The 16487-nt window shown below is 41.0% G+C and overlaps 1 protein-coding gene across 2 annotated transcripts; it reads right to left on the minus strand.

Annotated features, from left to right (window-relative positions):
• Window positions 1–2600: 2600 nt before the first annotated feature.
• rpusd1 (RNA pseudouridine synthase domain containing 1) lies at window positions 2601–8965 on the minus strand. Of its 2 annotated transcripts, none has more exons than XM_026165637.2 (6): window positions 8837–8965; window positions 7198–7421; window positions 6990–7113; window positions 4468–4570; window positions 4213–4314; window positions 2601–4012 (listed from the first exon to the last, which is right to left on the minus strand). In XM_026165637.2, exons 2-6 carry the CDS (start codon window positions 7383–7385, stop codon window positions 3594–3596), a joined length of 936 nt encoding a protein of 311 aa, XP_026021422.1. In that variant the 5' UTR covers window positions 7386–7421; window positions 8837–8965; the 3' UTR covers window positions 2601–3593. The 2 variants fall into 2 exon arrangements, with proteins under 2 accessions (XP_026021422.1, XP_080157107.1); XM_080300981.1 differs by having other exon boundaries at window positions 7198–7438; window positions 8837–8908.
• Window positions 8966–16487: the final 7522 nt, after the last annotated feature.

Raw genomic sequence — 16487 nt, forward strand, 5'->3', positions numbered from 1 at the left:
TGGACATCAGGGAAGAGCTGGGTCGTATTTGGGAAAGAATGAAGTCAGAAAGGGTGCCTTGCACTCTTGAAGATGTGTTTGTTAATATTTTGGGGGAAACATCCAACCCTCGCACTCCCTTTTCCCCACCTCCTCCTCCTGCTTTCCCTGCTGGACCAGCTGCCCTGCCTCACCCAGCAGCAGGCAGAGTAGAGGATCTGTTACCTACACCCTCCTGAGATCCGCTCCTCTTCTGTCTGAGCACCAACGTTCATGTATAGTTGCTCCAATCACCATGCAGCCATCTCACATGTACAGTCAGCCAGGCACAGCTAGCCAAGGACAGGTGAGACACTCAGACAGTTGTCGTTAGATTTTTATTGATAAAGGTGCTTGAACCTGTTGGATGCTTCAGGCTAATGAAAGAAAAACTGTTTAGTTTGCATGTTTCTGTGCTGTTTATCATTATTAGTCTTTGAAATGCTGGACTAAGTGTCAGTATTATGGATTTTTGTCCTTCTCCATCTCTCCACACAATCTACTGTATCAGTTGCCTGTAAACAACATCCCATCGGCAACAACAGCAGCTGTTCTTCCAGCTCCTCCACCCCACAGCTGCGCTCCAAAGTCAGTTTCTCTGCTGCGTTTTCTCACTGATCTGCAGGTATCTGTCATTTATCTGCAGATGTGTGTGAATTATTAAAATCAGCCTCCTTTAATGATGTCGCCTTACATTCAGTTTCACAGCGTTACTCGTGTTTTTAAAGTACTTTCCTCACAGTTGTACACGGTGGTAACACATGCTCTCACTCTGGGTTTTATTCCTGTTGAAGCAGCAAGCATCAAACCAAACAGGGTACAGACCAGGCTTACATTAAGAAGCCCCCAAATGCCTTCATGCTGTACCTTAAAGAGCAGAGGCCAAAGGTCAAAGCAGAGCTAAATATCAGTAACAGTGCAGCTGTGAATGCAGCTGTGGGAGAGAGAGTAAGTGTGTAACTCTGAATATATTTATGCATCTGTTAATGTGCATGTGTACCAGCTGTCCTGTAGTCATGTGTAGTAGCAGTGTGGCTGTGTATACGAGCTGACAGTGTGTTCTTGTGATCTTCTATTCACAGTGGAAGTCGCTCTCAAAGGAGGAGCAGAAAATAGATTTTTCTGAATCAGTGTGAAGCCGTCTCCTTGCCCACTCAGCCTCAGTGTCATTCCTTTCACCAGGTAACCTCTGCTTCAAGAAAATCAGACCAACCCTTCTTCTCATGAATTCATCTGCATTATTGGCCTCCTCTGCTGCACCCAATGCACTCCAGACAGAGGCCACCCTCTTCAGGAACATTGGAGAAGATTCTCTATCAATGCTTGAACGTCTTGATCTCCTCCCGGTTACTCCACAATCTCAGCAGCCCTTCTCTTGTCATTCAGATCTCGCTTATGGGGAGTCAGTTAAATTTAGATTTAACTGGCCTTTCTTTAGCACTGCACTTTATAAACTTATGTTACTGAACTGTGTTATCATTTCTGTAAATAAATAAAAAAACAACAAAAGAGGCTTCTTTCAGTTTGTACAGCAGGATGGGAGGGTATAGAAGAACTTGTTCATTACTGATCCTTTGAAGTGGCCCCGCAAAACAGTTCTTTTTACATTTTCAAACATATACCACCCGTCTGTCTGTGTCCACTAGGTGTAAGGGAAAAGCTAGATATAAACTAGCTTGAGAAAATTGTCTCAGGCAGTCAGAGGTGTTACTGTTAGGTGGAGCTGCCCCTCACATAAACGCTTTGCAACTATTTTCACTAAAACCTTTTTTTCCCAAATGAGCATATTTGTGAAAGTTAAATGTAATGCAATCAAAGTTCATTTCCATGTGAGCATTGCTAGACACTGATAACAAAAACATAGTGCCAAGTACGTTGCAAGAGCCAAACATCACAAGTGTCCTTAGAAAATCTGGACTGATGACATCTCATAAAGCTGAGAACTGTGAGAAAGATCAGGTAACAAGAAAGATACATGTATTCCGTTACTCCCCAACACTGGTTGCAACTGATAATAACCATCATTTTCTGTTATTTCAGACACATTGATTGGAATTTGTTTTTTTAACTTGATGGACAATTGTGTTGGACTAAAAAGAAGTTTTTAATTACCTCAGCAGCAATTTGTTGGGAAACCTTGGGTCCTGGGTCTTATGTGCTTCTAATATTGACATGGACCACCTACCCAAACACTGCTGCAGACCGAGCAAACTCCCAAATACTGACAGTCCCCAACTACATGCAAAACATACTCATGAGCTGCTCGAGCAACATGACTGTAAACCAAGATGTTGATCCAGCCTCCAAACTTCCAAGATTGAAAGCCAGTCCAGGATCCGTGGAATGCACCAGAACGAGCCTGATCCACTGAGGACGCCACAGCTCGGGGTGTAAGGGCATTTGTGTCACAACACGGTTTTTCACTGATTGAAATTGTGTTGGTTTGCAAATCTAACAATTCAGTCCGCAGTGTTGTTGTTTTTACACTTCTAGATTTCATCTATTACACAACTCTTCATTATATTTGATCAGCAGGATCCAAACATGAAGTGAGGGGGAAAAAAACACATCAGGCAGCCAGGTACTTTTATTCATTTTATTGGCATGTTCAAACCCTGCTTCTTAATCAAAGTCATAAATATAGCTGATCCCAAGTTTTTAATCATATATACCAGTTTGAAATTCAAATGTTGTTTGTGGTACTTGATGGGATTTTAAGGGGGAAAATCCCCCCAAAATTGTAGAATAATAGTGTGAAAAATAGAAATTTTTCATGCCATTATTAGAAATAGTAGACAGATGAACTTTGTACACCACATCAGTGCTCTGTACACTCACTGGCCACTTTGTTAGATACACCTTGCTAGTACCAGATTGGGCCCATTTTTGCTTCCAAAGCATTAAAATGCTCAGTTTGCATTTCAGCAGGTCTTTCTGTCCATGTTGACGTGCCTAAATGCACTGGGTTGCTGACATGCGATTGGCTGATCCCATATTTGCATTAATGAGCAGCTGAATGGGTGTACCTAACAAAGTGGCAAGTGAGGGTATTTGTACTGGACTAAAAGAGACATAAAGCTGTAAAATTGTCCACAAACATTAAAGTCCCGGGTAGGATGCTGAGTAGTGTTTACAGATACAGTATGTTTCATGTGGGACTTCATGAGTGCTTTGTATCATAAATAACCAATCACACGAGTTTAAAAACAGTTATTTTTTTCTGGGAGAAACTAACATCTGCTTTTGTAGTTCAGAAAAAGGCCAATTTCTTATAATGTTGGCACATTAAAATTAAAAAAGCAACAAGGAACTCTTATTAACTTGACCTTGAGCAAGGCACTTGTTTCGCAGCTTGCAGTGGGTATAGTGTGGACATTCCAGTAGTGCAGCATAAACTATGTTCACACATGCCTTTTTGTGATCTTAACTTGTTTGTGAGAACGTAAAGGAGTTAAACCACCAAGATGCAGCTGAAATGAAACAGATGTGGACACTCAAATAAAATGCATGCTCAACATGCACGAGGAGACGCGAAACCCATGAAAAGTAATAATGATAATAATAGTAATAATAAATCAATCTCCAGCCCATTCACTCAGCCACTGCTGGCACTGTCTCCTCTGCTCCTCACTCTCCTCCTCGGTGCTCTGCTCCTTGCTTCGTTTTCTCCTCTCATCCTCCTCTTCTTTTCTCGCTCTCTCTTGCTCTTCCTTTTTAATCTTCCTGTCCTCCTCCTCCCTGCGGTGTATCAGGGCCTCCACAGTGGCATCTAGTGTCCTTAATGAGCACTGCGGGAGCCACTTGGGATCAACCGCTGGGACAAAAGGGTCTCCGGCAGTGACGCGCAGTGGCTGAGGTTCGAGGGGAATGTGGAGGAGGTGTGCGTGCAGCATCATGCGGTACGGGGAGTTGTCTGTTCCCGAGCTGTAGGTGAAGTCCCCGACAATAGGGTGGCCTAAAGCGCTGCAGTGGACCCTTAACTGGTGGGTTCGACCTGAGAAGAAAAGGAAAATTGAGCGGCAGCGGGAGGGTGACTTTTTAGGAAGTGTTTGCCTCTTTCTAAATGAATGTTACAGTTAAAAAAAACAAACAAACACAAAAACCCAGGCCTGGCACTGCCATCTTTACATGGAAGCTAAGCTTTCCTCTGCAAGAAGAAAATCTTCATTTCTCCTTTGAAACAAATGCAATTACCAGTGAGAGGCTGCAGCAGCACCTTGGTAACAGGGTCTCCGTCATATAACCCATATTCTAACACTAAGAGCTCAGTCTGGCAAGGCTTGGGGTTCTCACAACCTGACCACAGAAGGAAAGAACAGAATATAATTCAAACAACTGCTGGAAATTAATGATTTACTTTCAACACGATGTCCAGATGGAATAAATGTCAGAGTCTCTACTCATTGTTGTTCACACTCACAAGACTCAAACCAAGCCAAGTTTAAGTACCTTCTGTTCCCTCAACACACATCATATGTGTTTTTCCCTCCGTGGAGTTCTTGCCGATGGAGAAGTCCACAGTGTGTGTCTCTCCTTCGACCGCCCCACGTATCTGGAAAGTAAAAAGTGTATTTTCACTGACACGTGTCTCAGAGCACCCACACATCCATCATCTGGTTATTGTTCTTTTCTGCAATCCTTGTTAACCTGCTCTCCTTCCTCTCTCATTCATCCCTCGTGCTGATTAGTCAAAGAACAGAAGGTCAGCTCTCTTTCTCTCTCTCTGCCTGCTCTACCTTAACTCGGCAGTACTCGTCAGGTCCTATTAATCATTAATTGAGCTGGAAATTTTGGTTCTATTAGTTAGCTTACTCATAATAGTTTAGGGAAGTAGCCTGAATCTGATGACCCACACTGTGGCCGGTTCAAGGCCTTCTTCCTCTTTTGTTTTCTTTTGCGAAGCCTGACATCTACCTTAAAATAAAACTGAAACTTTAGTGATTCATCAGGCAGTTACAGTTTCCACTAGAGCAGGGCGATATGACCAAAAATATTTATCACGATATACTTTTGAAAATTTGCGATAACGATATAACTGACGATATAATTGACACTAGACAAATTACTTTACAACTCCACAACTTTATTAGTGCAAAAAAAAACCCATCAACGTATTTTCACTTAAACAAGCAGCTGGTTTTTATGTGCATTAAAGTTATATAAAAATTTTACCGTGCAAATGCAAATTCCTTGCTGACAGTTTAACCAAAAGGCATTTCCAGTGGAAATTGGCCGACACATCCTCAGCATAACCATGTATAATATCCACAAAACTTAAAAAGAGGTTATTTTCCACATAAACCTTTCACAATAAAGCTCAAGATCCTGTTGAGACTTTTCAAAATAAACTGAATCAAGTGAAACAGTATGCCGAGTATTTACGGGTGAGAATTAAAAAAGAGCCGTCAGGTGCTAAAAAATAGACCTTAGACTCAAACGTTAGAACAGGCTTTTCCCTGCAGTACACTGTTTAATAAATACTCAAAGAAAACGGCTGCCGTTACAACTTATGTCTAAATGTATCGTTTCATGCATCGGTTAAAACACTCAATTCCAGGTACACGACGCCCAGCTAGAAACACTTCACGCAAGTCGAGCTGCACGAGATTCACAGAATTTACAGAAAATGTTAAATTTTTGTGATTTATATCGTTATGGGACGATAGATGTCTTATATCGGGATATGAGATTTTGGTCATATCGCACAGCCCTACTATTATGTTGAAGCACAGTACGTATCACTCCGCGAGGCTCCTGCCTACGATAGCCGTCATGCTCTGACGGTGCGGGTTTGTAGCTTAGCAAAGTCATACTAAAACATTTGACAGATTTTTGAGCGCCGTGTACATAAAATCATTTCGAGGTCAGTAAACACAACCAGAATTCATACATAAGGCACACGGGATTATAAGGTACACTGTCGATTTTCAGAAAAATCAAAGGATTGATTTTAAGTGTGCCGTATTTTCCAAAAAAACACGGTAATAACGACGGCCCGCTAGCACGCTCTACCAAAAATAGTGCTTTGTTGTGTATCTGACGGACGAAAGGTAAACCAGTTCCACACCACTGAAGTTGCAGCAATTTTACAAACCAGTTCTGGTTCATCCATTTAATTCAACGATCGGCTTTCACCCTTCTCATTCTCCGTCGCCGCCATGCTTTTTCCGCCATGTGCGTATGAAAACAAAGGCACTGCGCATGCACGTTTTACCCATATTCTATCGCGATATTTCATTTTCCTATCATTGCCCGACATTATACCGGTGTTACAGTGAACGGTATGATATGGCCCAGCCCTAGTTTCCACTATCACTTCAGATAATGATCGCTGGCATCATTTCTTAAGCCTCAGAAAAAAAAACTTAATTGTTCTGTTTGATTCCTCTCTTAAATTAGACGCACAGATCAGAGCAGCTGTTAAGCCATTTCTTTCTAATTCTGAACTAGAAAAAGTCATTCATGTTTTTATTACATCCAGATTGGATTACTGCAAAACACTTATAACACAACTGCAGCTCTTTCAAAATGCAACTGCTAGACCCCTGACAGGCACACAGAAGCGTGATCATCTTCTTAAATCGTTGCACTGGCTTCCTGTGAAGTACAGGATCAATTTTAAAATATTCTTCCTCACATATAAGTGCTTACATGAGCTCGTTATAATTTATCCAGCAGATCTTGTACATTTCTATGTCCCATGCGCCATCTGACTTACTGTATCCTTATCTCTTTTACTCTTATTATATTATTTCCTGTTATCATTTTTTTTTTTACTCTATTTTTATTTATCAAATTCTGAAAGATAAAAAATATTTTATCTTTGTCAGTAATTATGCTATGGATTAAGGGACTCTAACAGCAAGAAAACAACAACAGCCAAACAAACAAAAAAACGCTTAAAAACTCATTAAATTCATTAAAGTGTCAGAACACAATTGCATGTGTTTCACTGTATTTGCAGCCCATACCAGAGCGAGGTAGAATTTGGTCACGGTGCGGTCCTTGAAGCAGCGGTAAGCCCGGCCAGCGGCAGCTTTATTCAGGGCAACACAAAGAGCTCCACTTGTGGAGAAATCCAACTGATGACAGAACCTTGTGAGAGACGAGGAAAACAATAAGACTACTCCTGCTACCAAGAACATCTGACAAGTGCAGAGGAAGTAAAGGGATTCTGACCGAAATCCATAGTAGGTGCGTGGGTCAGCCAGCTGAGGGAAGCGGTGGCGAAGCTGTGCCTGTACGGTGTTCGTCTCGTACCACATCTTGCTGTCGATGCGGATGTCCCAGTGTTTGTCCACCACGATGTAGTCATCACTGTGATACAGTACACGCAGGCTCTCCAGGCTAGCGGGCTCCGTGCTCATCGTGTGCAGTGATTAACTGGCACAAGCGCTGCAGGCCTGCAGGGACAAAGTCGCTGTCGTGACACATGTCACTGAGGGTTTATTTGAAGTACAGTACTAAAGACTTTCCTCTCACCAGTATAAAAAAACCTCATAGCTGCCACTTATATTAATTCAACAGTCAATAAATTATAGAGCATAAAACTTGATTAGTATAAACTAGCAGGCAGTGGAATGAAACCTTGCATGTTTGGGTCTTGCACAAGTGTTTCTCACAACTTTCTTTGATTTCTGCTTTAATCTCATTTAACTCGGAATAAATGGATTTTAAGTTTTTTGTTGTTACATTATGCATACTTGTGCTTGCAGGTGCAAAGCATAAGTACCAGCATAGATATGCAACATAGCTGTGCTCGTGCAGCACTTTTCTAGGCTTACTGATCACTCAAAGGTCTTCTAACATCTTAAGTACACATTCATACAGCACATTATCTTGACATGCATGTTTCTGGACTGTGGAAGGAAGCTTGAGGACCTGATGGAAACTCAGTCCAGGTACCTCTAGAGCTGGTCAAGCATACAAACTCCATGCAGAACAGCCCTGCAGGAGTTAAACCAGAAACCTTGCTCTGATGCAACAGTGCTCATCAACCTACTACCATGCTCGTGTCTGTGTCAAGGTACAATCTCTCAAGGCACCCTATGTTTGAACTCCTTATGTGCAAAATTATGGTGTTTTACTATTACACTGTTTGAAGAGTCCTCCACGATCCTTTAAAAACCAGCAGGTGCCTGTCTCTCTGGGAAACTGGGCAGATGTGACAGTTCTCATGACTGAATCAAGCGTCTGCCTTCACCTCTGTCAGCGCTCTCCCATAAGAAATACACACAGACCTGACATGTACGGTTTTCCAGGTTTAGATCTGAAATTCATCTGAAAAGAAACAGCTCAATTTTGACCCTGAATAGACTTGGTGTACAACAATATTTTTGGGATTTAACTTTCATTTTGCGTATTTTGTGTAACTTTCGGAAAATGCGTCGAATTTCAGGGTAAAACAATAACATTCATGTTTAATTATTTATTATTACTGCTGTCAAATTTAAAAAAAAAAGATCAGATTTGACCCAGAATGGAGGAGTTAAAAGGTCGAAAGGTCCTGAACGTTTATGTAGTTTCAAAAAAGCCTCCAGAGCCTCAACCGCAGTGCGCCAAACCACCTTTACGGCTGTGAGGAGAACAGACCGGTGGCCGTAGCCTGTCTTATATTCGAGGACGTTTCCTTGGCCGTGAGAGCATCCCATCCACCTGCGCGTGTGGCAGTAAATCATGCGCCCACTAGTTTGCTAACTAGTGGTTTGCTATTAGCATAAGACAACTAACCTGTGTTGTATGATAAAATATGTTTTCTGAATAAGAAAGCCCGGTTATAGGGCTTTCTTATCATAGTTAATATAACCGGAAAACTTACCGTTAATAAGGACCCAAAAAGTGATAAATGTTTTCAACAGATGTAAACATAGCCGCTTGTGACGCACTGCACTGCGCATGCGCTTCATCTTCTTCGTGCGTGTTTTGGGTCGTCAGACTAGCTTAAAAGGTGCACAGCGCCACCACCCGTGTATGACGGTGTTTATTTCACCATACATGAACGATTTACGTTTGCAAACATTTTATGATTCACCTCGTTGCTGGTTTACTTTGTTCAAGGATTAAAAGTCTCCAGTATTGTGCAATAGTCTTGAACCGCCCCTTATTTCTTCATATTTTGCTTGGAAAATTTGAAATAGGAGACCTTTTAAAACATACAGAGAAATACAGTATACGAGATATGTATCAGTTTATACAATTGTAACAAGCGTGAAACTCCATATTTGATAATACCACCTTTATTGTTCAACACAGTTTTAACTGTCTTAGGCAGGGTTCTTGTAATTTCTTTAAGCAGTCTTCAGGAATAGTTCTCCAGGCTTCTTGAAGGACATTCAAAGCGCTTCTTTGGATGTTTTTGCCTTTTGTTCTGTTCTCTATCAAGATGATCACACAATCCTTCAATAATGTTGAAGTCCGGGCTCTGGGGAGGAAAATCCATGACTGATAGTGTTCGACTGTGTGTTTTTTCTATTCAGGTATGCCTTTACCGCACAGTATGTGTGTTTGCGATCATTGTCATGCTGAAAGATGAAGCTGTTGCCAATCAGATGCTTTCCAGATGGATGCGTGGTGGATCAATATCTGACCATACGTTTCTGTGTTCATAATTTCAACAAGATCCTGTAGATACTGCCTGTTGTTACTCTCTCCTGACCTACATATTGAACCAAAGATTTCCAGTTTGGATTCATCACTCCTTCAGACCTGCTTTCTTTCAGTCCAGTCCAGTGTGCTGGGTTTTTACTTCAGACTTTTTCCCCTGTTTCGCTTCTTTAAAAATGGCTTCTTTATAGCCACCCTTCTAATAGAGACCATTTATGGTGAGGCTTCAGTGAACAGTAGATGGCTCAAGTGAACAGACAGATTTCTCAGGTCACGAATCAGGTCTGAATGTCTTTCTATTTCCTAAGAACATGACTTTCAAATACAGTTCAGCTGGCGCAGATATTTTTTAGAAGCCCGCTGTTGCTTTTCTCATCCGTCACTTGTCCACTTTCCTCAAATTTATCAAGGATCCACTGCACATATGGCCAGGATATGTCAAGTTTTCAGCTAACAGCTCTTTGTGAATCAGCTTTTTGGGGCAAAAATAATATTTTATTCCTGTCAAATTGTGTTATCGTTGGTATTTTTCCAAGAATCAAATACAGAGGTGGGAACAAATTATGTGTTGCGCACAAACATTTTTCTTGTAAAACAAAGGGGGCCCTAGCAAAAAAAGTTTTGGAACCACTGCCTTAATAAATGATAAGAAAGTCTGGAAGTAAAATAAATTATAAAGAAATCAGGAATAGCTCAAGACGTCTGCACAAAGAGTAGAGAGAATGAATGGGAAATACTTGTCCTTCATCAGAGGATTTAAAGATGTGGTATTTTAGATAAAGCATCTATATTATTTATAGGCACGCTATTGGTTCACCTGTGATTTTATTACCAAGCCAAGCGAAGAGAGTGAGGAAGAAGCTTCCTGATGTTTGGTTTTTAGCCCTATGACAACTGTATTGAAAACTTTGAACAGTTACAAATCAAATCAAATCGGTTCTAAAGGACAAGCTGGTGAACTCTGGAGTGGACCATCACCTCACTACCTGGATCCTGGACTACCTCACCGACCGACCACAGTATGTGAGGACTCAGGGCTGTGTGTCGGACAGGGTCGTCTGCAGTACGGGGGCCCCACAGGGAACGGTTCTGGCTCCGTTCCTCTTCACCATCTACACTGCAGACTTCTCCCACAATTCCACCCAGTGCTTTCTGCAGAAGTTCTCTGATGACTCTGCAATAGTCGGCCTCATCACTGATGGGGACGACAAGGAGTACAGAGGACTGACTCAAGACTTTGTGGACTGGTGCCAGCTGAACTACCTCCAGATCAACGCCAGTAAAACCAAGGAACTGGTGGTAGACTTCCGCAGGCACAAGCATTCTCCACTGCAACCACTGAACATCCAAGGTATGGACATTGAGGCTGTGGACAGCTACAGGTACCTTGGTGTTCATCTGAACAATAGACTGGACTGGACTCATAACTCAGACGCCCTCTACAGGAAAGGGCAGAGCAGGCTGTACCTGCTGCGGAGACTCAGGTCGTTTGGAGTGGAGGGCCCACTCCTGAAGACCTTCTATGACTCTGTTGTGGCTTCTGCTATCTTTTATGGTGTGGTCTGCTGGGGCGGCAGCATCTCTGCTGGGGACAGGAAGAGACTGAACAGGGTGATCCGAAGGGCCAGCTCTGTTCTAGGATGCCCTCTGGACCCAGTGGAGGTGGTGAGTGACAGGAGAACGGCGGCTAAGCTGTCATCCCTGTTGGACAACATCTCCCACCCCATGCAGCAGACTGTGACAGCACTGAGCAGCTCCTTCAGTGGGAGACTGCGGCACCCACGGTGTGGGACGGACAGATTTCGCAGGTCTTTCCTCCCCACTGCTGTCAGACTCCATAATAAAGACTTTAACTGATCAAGCACACACATCCATACATATGCAATAATACTAAGTGCAATAATCCTTTCTGTCATCGTTGTATTTTTACTCAGTTGTATATAGTATTTGTATTCTATTTTTATCTTATTGTATATTTATTTTATTTTATTCTACTGTATATAGTATTTTATTTTATTCTATTCTGTACAGTTGTGTACTGTATTTATTCTTATTGTATTCTAATTTTTGCCTCATAACTTTTGCACTGTCCACTTCCTGCTGTGACAAAACAAATTTCCCACGTGTGGGACTAATAAAGGTTATCTTATCTTATCTTATCAAACAGCTTGTCATCTGGACTGGAGTGAGCGGATTATGTTTATTGCATTTGTCTCATTTTATTATTTATTTATTGCCCTGTGGTACCGTTTCAGGTCAGTCCACAGTTACTGTGATGTTCATAATCCCTCACCTTCACCTCGGGACTTTAATCTGATGGGTCCATGTGACAATCCAGTATTGTGAGCAGCTGAGGTAATGAAATGCCACGTTTTGTTTATGCGCTTTGTTCAAGTCTGCCCTGGCACATCCAGGGGCATTGGAGGGCACCTGAGCAAGGACGTGCGAGAGGACGAAGACAAAGGGCTCAGATTCAGAGATGGGGTGAAGAAAACGTTTCTCCATCTTGTCACGCTTTGACCTCCTCACGGGTCCAAAGCTAATATAGTAAGTGAAGACTCTTTGGAACATTACGTGCTGAAACACATTGGTTGAATAAAGCACAGGCTCTTCCAGAGAGTAATCCCTGAACGCAGACAGGTAATAATGTGTGTTGAGCTAAGAGGATGAAGACTTATTATATAATTGGTGTGTGCGTTGAGTCAAATGCTGGAGAATTGGATACAGTCGTGCTGCTGTGATGCTGTTTTTCTGGTTATTGTTTCGTAACATGTCATAGCAGATCATGCACTCCGATAAGAAGGCACACATGCTTACACACAGATGCACGTGGCACTAACACAAAGGCTTCAGTCAGAGAGAGGATGAGCTGGCAGATACTGTGCAGGAGGCAAGCATCAATACTGATATTGTAAGAGGAAGTTTTTCAGCATCCTTACTGTGGATTGTGTGAAAAAAGATATCTAAAGATTCCTTGTTGCTCTGGATTTGCTTAATTTCTAACCAGCTTTCTCTATCTTGGATGTATTTTTTCTTTTTAGAACTGTTTTGATCTTTTCTGCACCACTTTGAGTTTGGTGCAAAAGTCTTTGCCGGCCATAATACGAACATTTTTACAGGTCTTTTCTCAAACTGATTTTTTTTTTTTTTTGCCCAGAGACGTGACAAGGCAGGCTGTCTAGATACCGTTTATTTTATATCATTTGGATAAAGCGTGAAGGACACAGCTTATATAAGCGGTATTCATTTTTTTCCAACTCTGAGAGGTGTAATTTTTCTGACCTTGCATTTATTTCTGTAGGATTACTTTCTGAGACTGCCGTGAGTATTTTAAGCCGCCTCTCCACCATGCATAATAAGTCATTTTTGCAGGCTCGCTGTGATGAGCCTATAATTACGTCGGACTGGGGTCTCCTTTTGCTGCTGGCTCTGCTGCTGCTGGCGCTGGTCTACTCCTTCCTCTACCTGCCTGCCTCCGCCCAGCGAGCCCTGCTAGAGCAGGCCCTCAGCAGCAACAACACCACCACCGCCGTGACTGACTGATTCAGGGATGAACCGTGACAGAAGCTTCATGAATGGATAAGCAGACAAGCGAGGCCATCTTACATATGTAAATAGTGTGGACTGTACTGCTTGTCATTTTGCCCAACAAAAATCAAGAAGCTGTAAAGTGTCAGTAAGGAAACAGAGACATGGATACTTGAAGATGGATTTAAAGTGCGTTTAGACTTGGAGGGGTTTGTAATGAGCCATTTAGCGCCTGTGTTTCAGAGAAGAAAAAAAGTATGTAGCTGTGTTGAAGCACTGTACTTTCTGGAGGTCCTACTGGCCATGTTGTTCCCTCTATGTATATTAAAAATGGTATCAGGCATGTGTTCCTGTGCTTCTTTTTTTTCTCTTTAAACTTTGCCATGTGTTTTCAAGACCAATTGATAATAAAATGATATGCAAATCAATGCAATGCGCTAAATCTGAACAAAAAAGGCTGTTTTGTTCTAATTTCCCAAACCTGTTACAGTCCTGTGAAAATGAGTTTCACACCCTTAATGTTTTTGTAGAAATTAAGGAGTAAGTAGGAGCCAGGTGCTGCTAATAACATGCACTTGATTCACAGATCATCAGGAAGTGTGAGAAACTCTGAACGGAGAAGCTTTGGCAGTTTGCTGGTCTGGACCATTGACAATTCCACAATCTTCCAAAGAGTGTCCCAGCAAATTCCTCCCAAGGTTAGACTGTGAAATGTTCGAGGAACCTGCAAAAAATCCAACAGCTATATCTCTGCCGGCCACAGTTAGCATATAAAAGTTCATGACAGTATAATTAGATAAAGAATGAACAAATGTGGCGTGTTTGGAAGTGTTGCCAGGAGAAAGCTCCAATAAAATCAACATTTTAGCTTGACTTATGTTTGCAAAGTTACATCTGAACAAACCACAATACTTCTGGAACAATGTCCTTTAGGCAAACGACACTAAAGTGAAGATGTTTGGCCATAAAGAACAGCACCATGTTTGGAAAAAATCAACACGATCGCGTGAAAATACATGAGCGTGTCACGAGAACAACTTAGTTACCTGCTATTCAATTTCTGCAAAGCAGACTTGGGTTTAAGACAAACAAAAAGCTCGGTTTGAATTACCTTTATTAAAAGATACAGGATACTAGATTTGACACCAATATTTAAAGATGCAGCACTTGATTGTTACAGGCTGAGGCATCAGATCCAGAAAACTTTTTTTTTCCTTTCTGCTATCTGTGCCTTACAAATGGTTCCCGTAAATACTGTATCCGCAGTATACGACCACTACTGACATCTGGATATCGCATCGCTAATATTTTTTTTTCTTTTAATCACATTAAATCCTTAAAAAAAGAAAGAGAGATTCTTGCTAAACCATGCAACACCCAACAAGCCAACATTTACAGTTAGTCTTAGACCACGATGATTCACTCAAATGGTACTTCAGAGTTCAATATGTTCAGCTACAATGAAAATATCATATCCAAAGACTTGACACAATAATGATAGTACATATTTTTTAAGGGACACCAGTTTATCCCTTGATTTACTGCTCTCACATTCAAGCTCGAAAGCTGAATATTATTCACATCTTACGTCCTTGGTATAAGAGAGAGGTTTAGAAAGGTTTAATTTAGTTCATAAGCGTATCAAATCCTTAAGGACTTACATGCATCTCTTTCTACAATATACACAGTTCAGTTCCAGTCGTTCATTGGTCTGCTCCTTCAAATAAAACATGCCACAAAGTCTCGCGAGAACTGGCGCTTCGATAGCAAACACAAAAGTTAAAACAGCATGTGTATGAAAAACGAAGGCAGAAAGGTCGGGCCTTTTTAGTTGGAGTGTAATCTGGGTTTAGGAGAGATGACGCACCATTATGAGGGGAAGAGAGAATATGTGAAAAGTTATTATAATCAATAACAGAAAACAGAAAAAAAACATATGAGAAAACAGAAAACGGAGATGTTAAGAAAGACAGCAAATACAGTCTCAGTGAATCTAAATGATCTAAATGCACCTAATTAAAATGTATCCTATTTTGCTGCCACAGTCTCTCACTCCAAGTAATGCCCTGTGGGTTTCTAAGTGTATGATGCCAGTTCAGAGGCACAATTACGTTTGCTGTATGTTGGGAGCAGGTACGGCTGTGACACCTGTTGTTTCAGTATCTTTAAAATCACGAAATTTTGGACCTACAGTTCCTAAACTTTGATACAAAGTACCCACATTTGTTCACGACAAATAGCGCCAATTTACATTTGTGCAAGATTATTACAGATGTTTAAGGGTGATGCTAAATATGTGCTGTTCTTACTTTCTTTTCTCCTACTCCCAACTGGTCCTGGTGGATGGCTGCATTAACAGGAATGCAGCCATCCTCCTTCCTCCCCACCATAGCCAACTGTTCAAAGATCTATATTTGTGAGTGTTTGATGTTATATTTTACTGAGCTATCATTGGGAACATTTTTCAGCTAAATGAGAAAAAACTGAGCACATTGTCTGTCACACGTGCTAATTCTGCTCCGGTCTCTACAGGTTAATCTGCCATAAGCTAACCTTTAAAGGTATTTAATTATTAATTTAATAATGATTTGAAACTGAATTGTTCCTTTTTTAACTTTGTTGGCTGCATTTAAAAAACATTTGCAGGTACACCACAGGCGATCCTTCTTTCAGTTCCCCAGGCTTTTTCTTTAAAATGATTAAAAACCAACAGTGTTCTTTTTTTTAAAGATGTAATAGATTGGCAATGCTATTTTCTAACCCACCCTATCCCTGGTAGCAATTACAAATAACATTAGACTTATAAATAGTATTTATCTGTTAAAACCTCTAATTTTATCTCTAATTGTATGTGCACTAAAAATTGTGTTGGTCCCAAAAAATTAAAAAATTGAAAATTGAAACTTGAAAGAAAGAAAGAAAGAAAGAAAGAAAGAAAGAAAGAAAGAAAGAAAGAAAGAAAGAAAGAAAGAAAGAAAGAAAGAAAGAAAGAAAGAAAGTTACTACCTAAAAATCTCTTATCCTTAAAGCTTACAATGTTAAACACCGAACACCAAAATTTCTCATCCGTGGGATAATAAAGGTTTATTCTATTCTATTAAATCAGGGATTAATAGAATAGAATATACCAGTGAGGGACAATGATCTTGTCCCTCACTGGTATATAACACTGTTATAACCCGCATGTTATAAGCACACCTATTCTCTCCCACCCAGTGACACCCAGACATCAGCCGCTGTATTACTTAGAAACAGATGAAAACTCTAAACTGGTTCTGAGTTGTTTATATTTCTGTAGTTGCTTCTCAACCATTTGCAGCAGAAATGTGAGATACAAT

This window comes from Astatotilapia calliptera, chromosome 4 (assembly GCF_964374335.1).
Source record: "Astatotilapia calliptera chromosome 4, fAstCal68.1, whole genome shotgun sequence".
Classification (NCBI taxonomy): Eukaryota; Metazoa; Chordata; class Actinopteri; order Cichliformes; family Cichlidae; genus Astatotilapia; species Astatotilapia calliptera.

Bases quoted from the DNA above. Each gene is read 5' to 3' on its own strand.
- rpusd1 (XM_026165637.2), bottom strand. From the start codon at position 7,385: ATGAGCACGGAGCCCGCTAGCCTGGAGAGCCTGCGTGTACTGTATCAC. The intron at 4,315-4,467 runs GTACTTAAACTT...TTCTGTGGTCAG, and splicing joins GTGTGTTGAGGGAACAGAAG to GTTGTGAGAACCCCAAGCCT. The intron at 4,013-4,212 runs GTAATTGCATTT...TTTTCTTCTCAG, and splicing joins GCTGCTGCAGCCTCTCACTG to GTCGAACCCACCAGTTAAGG.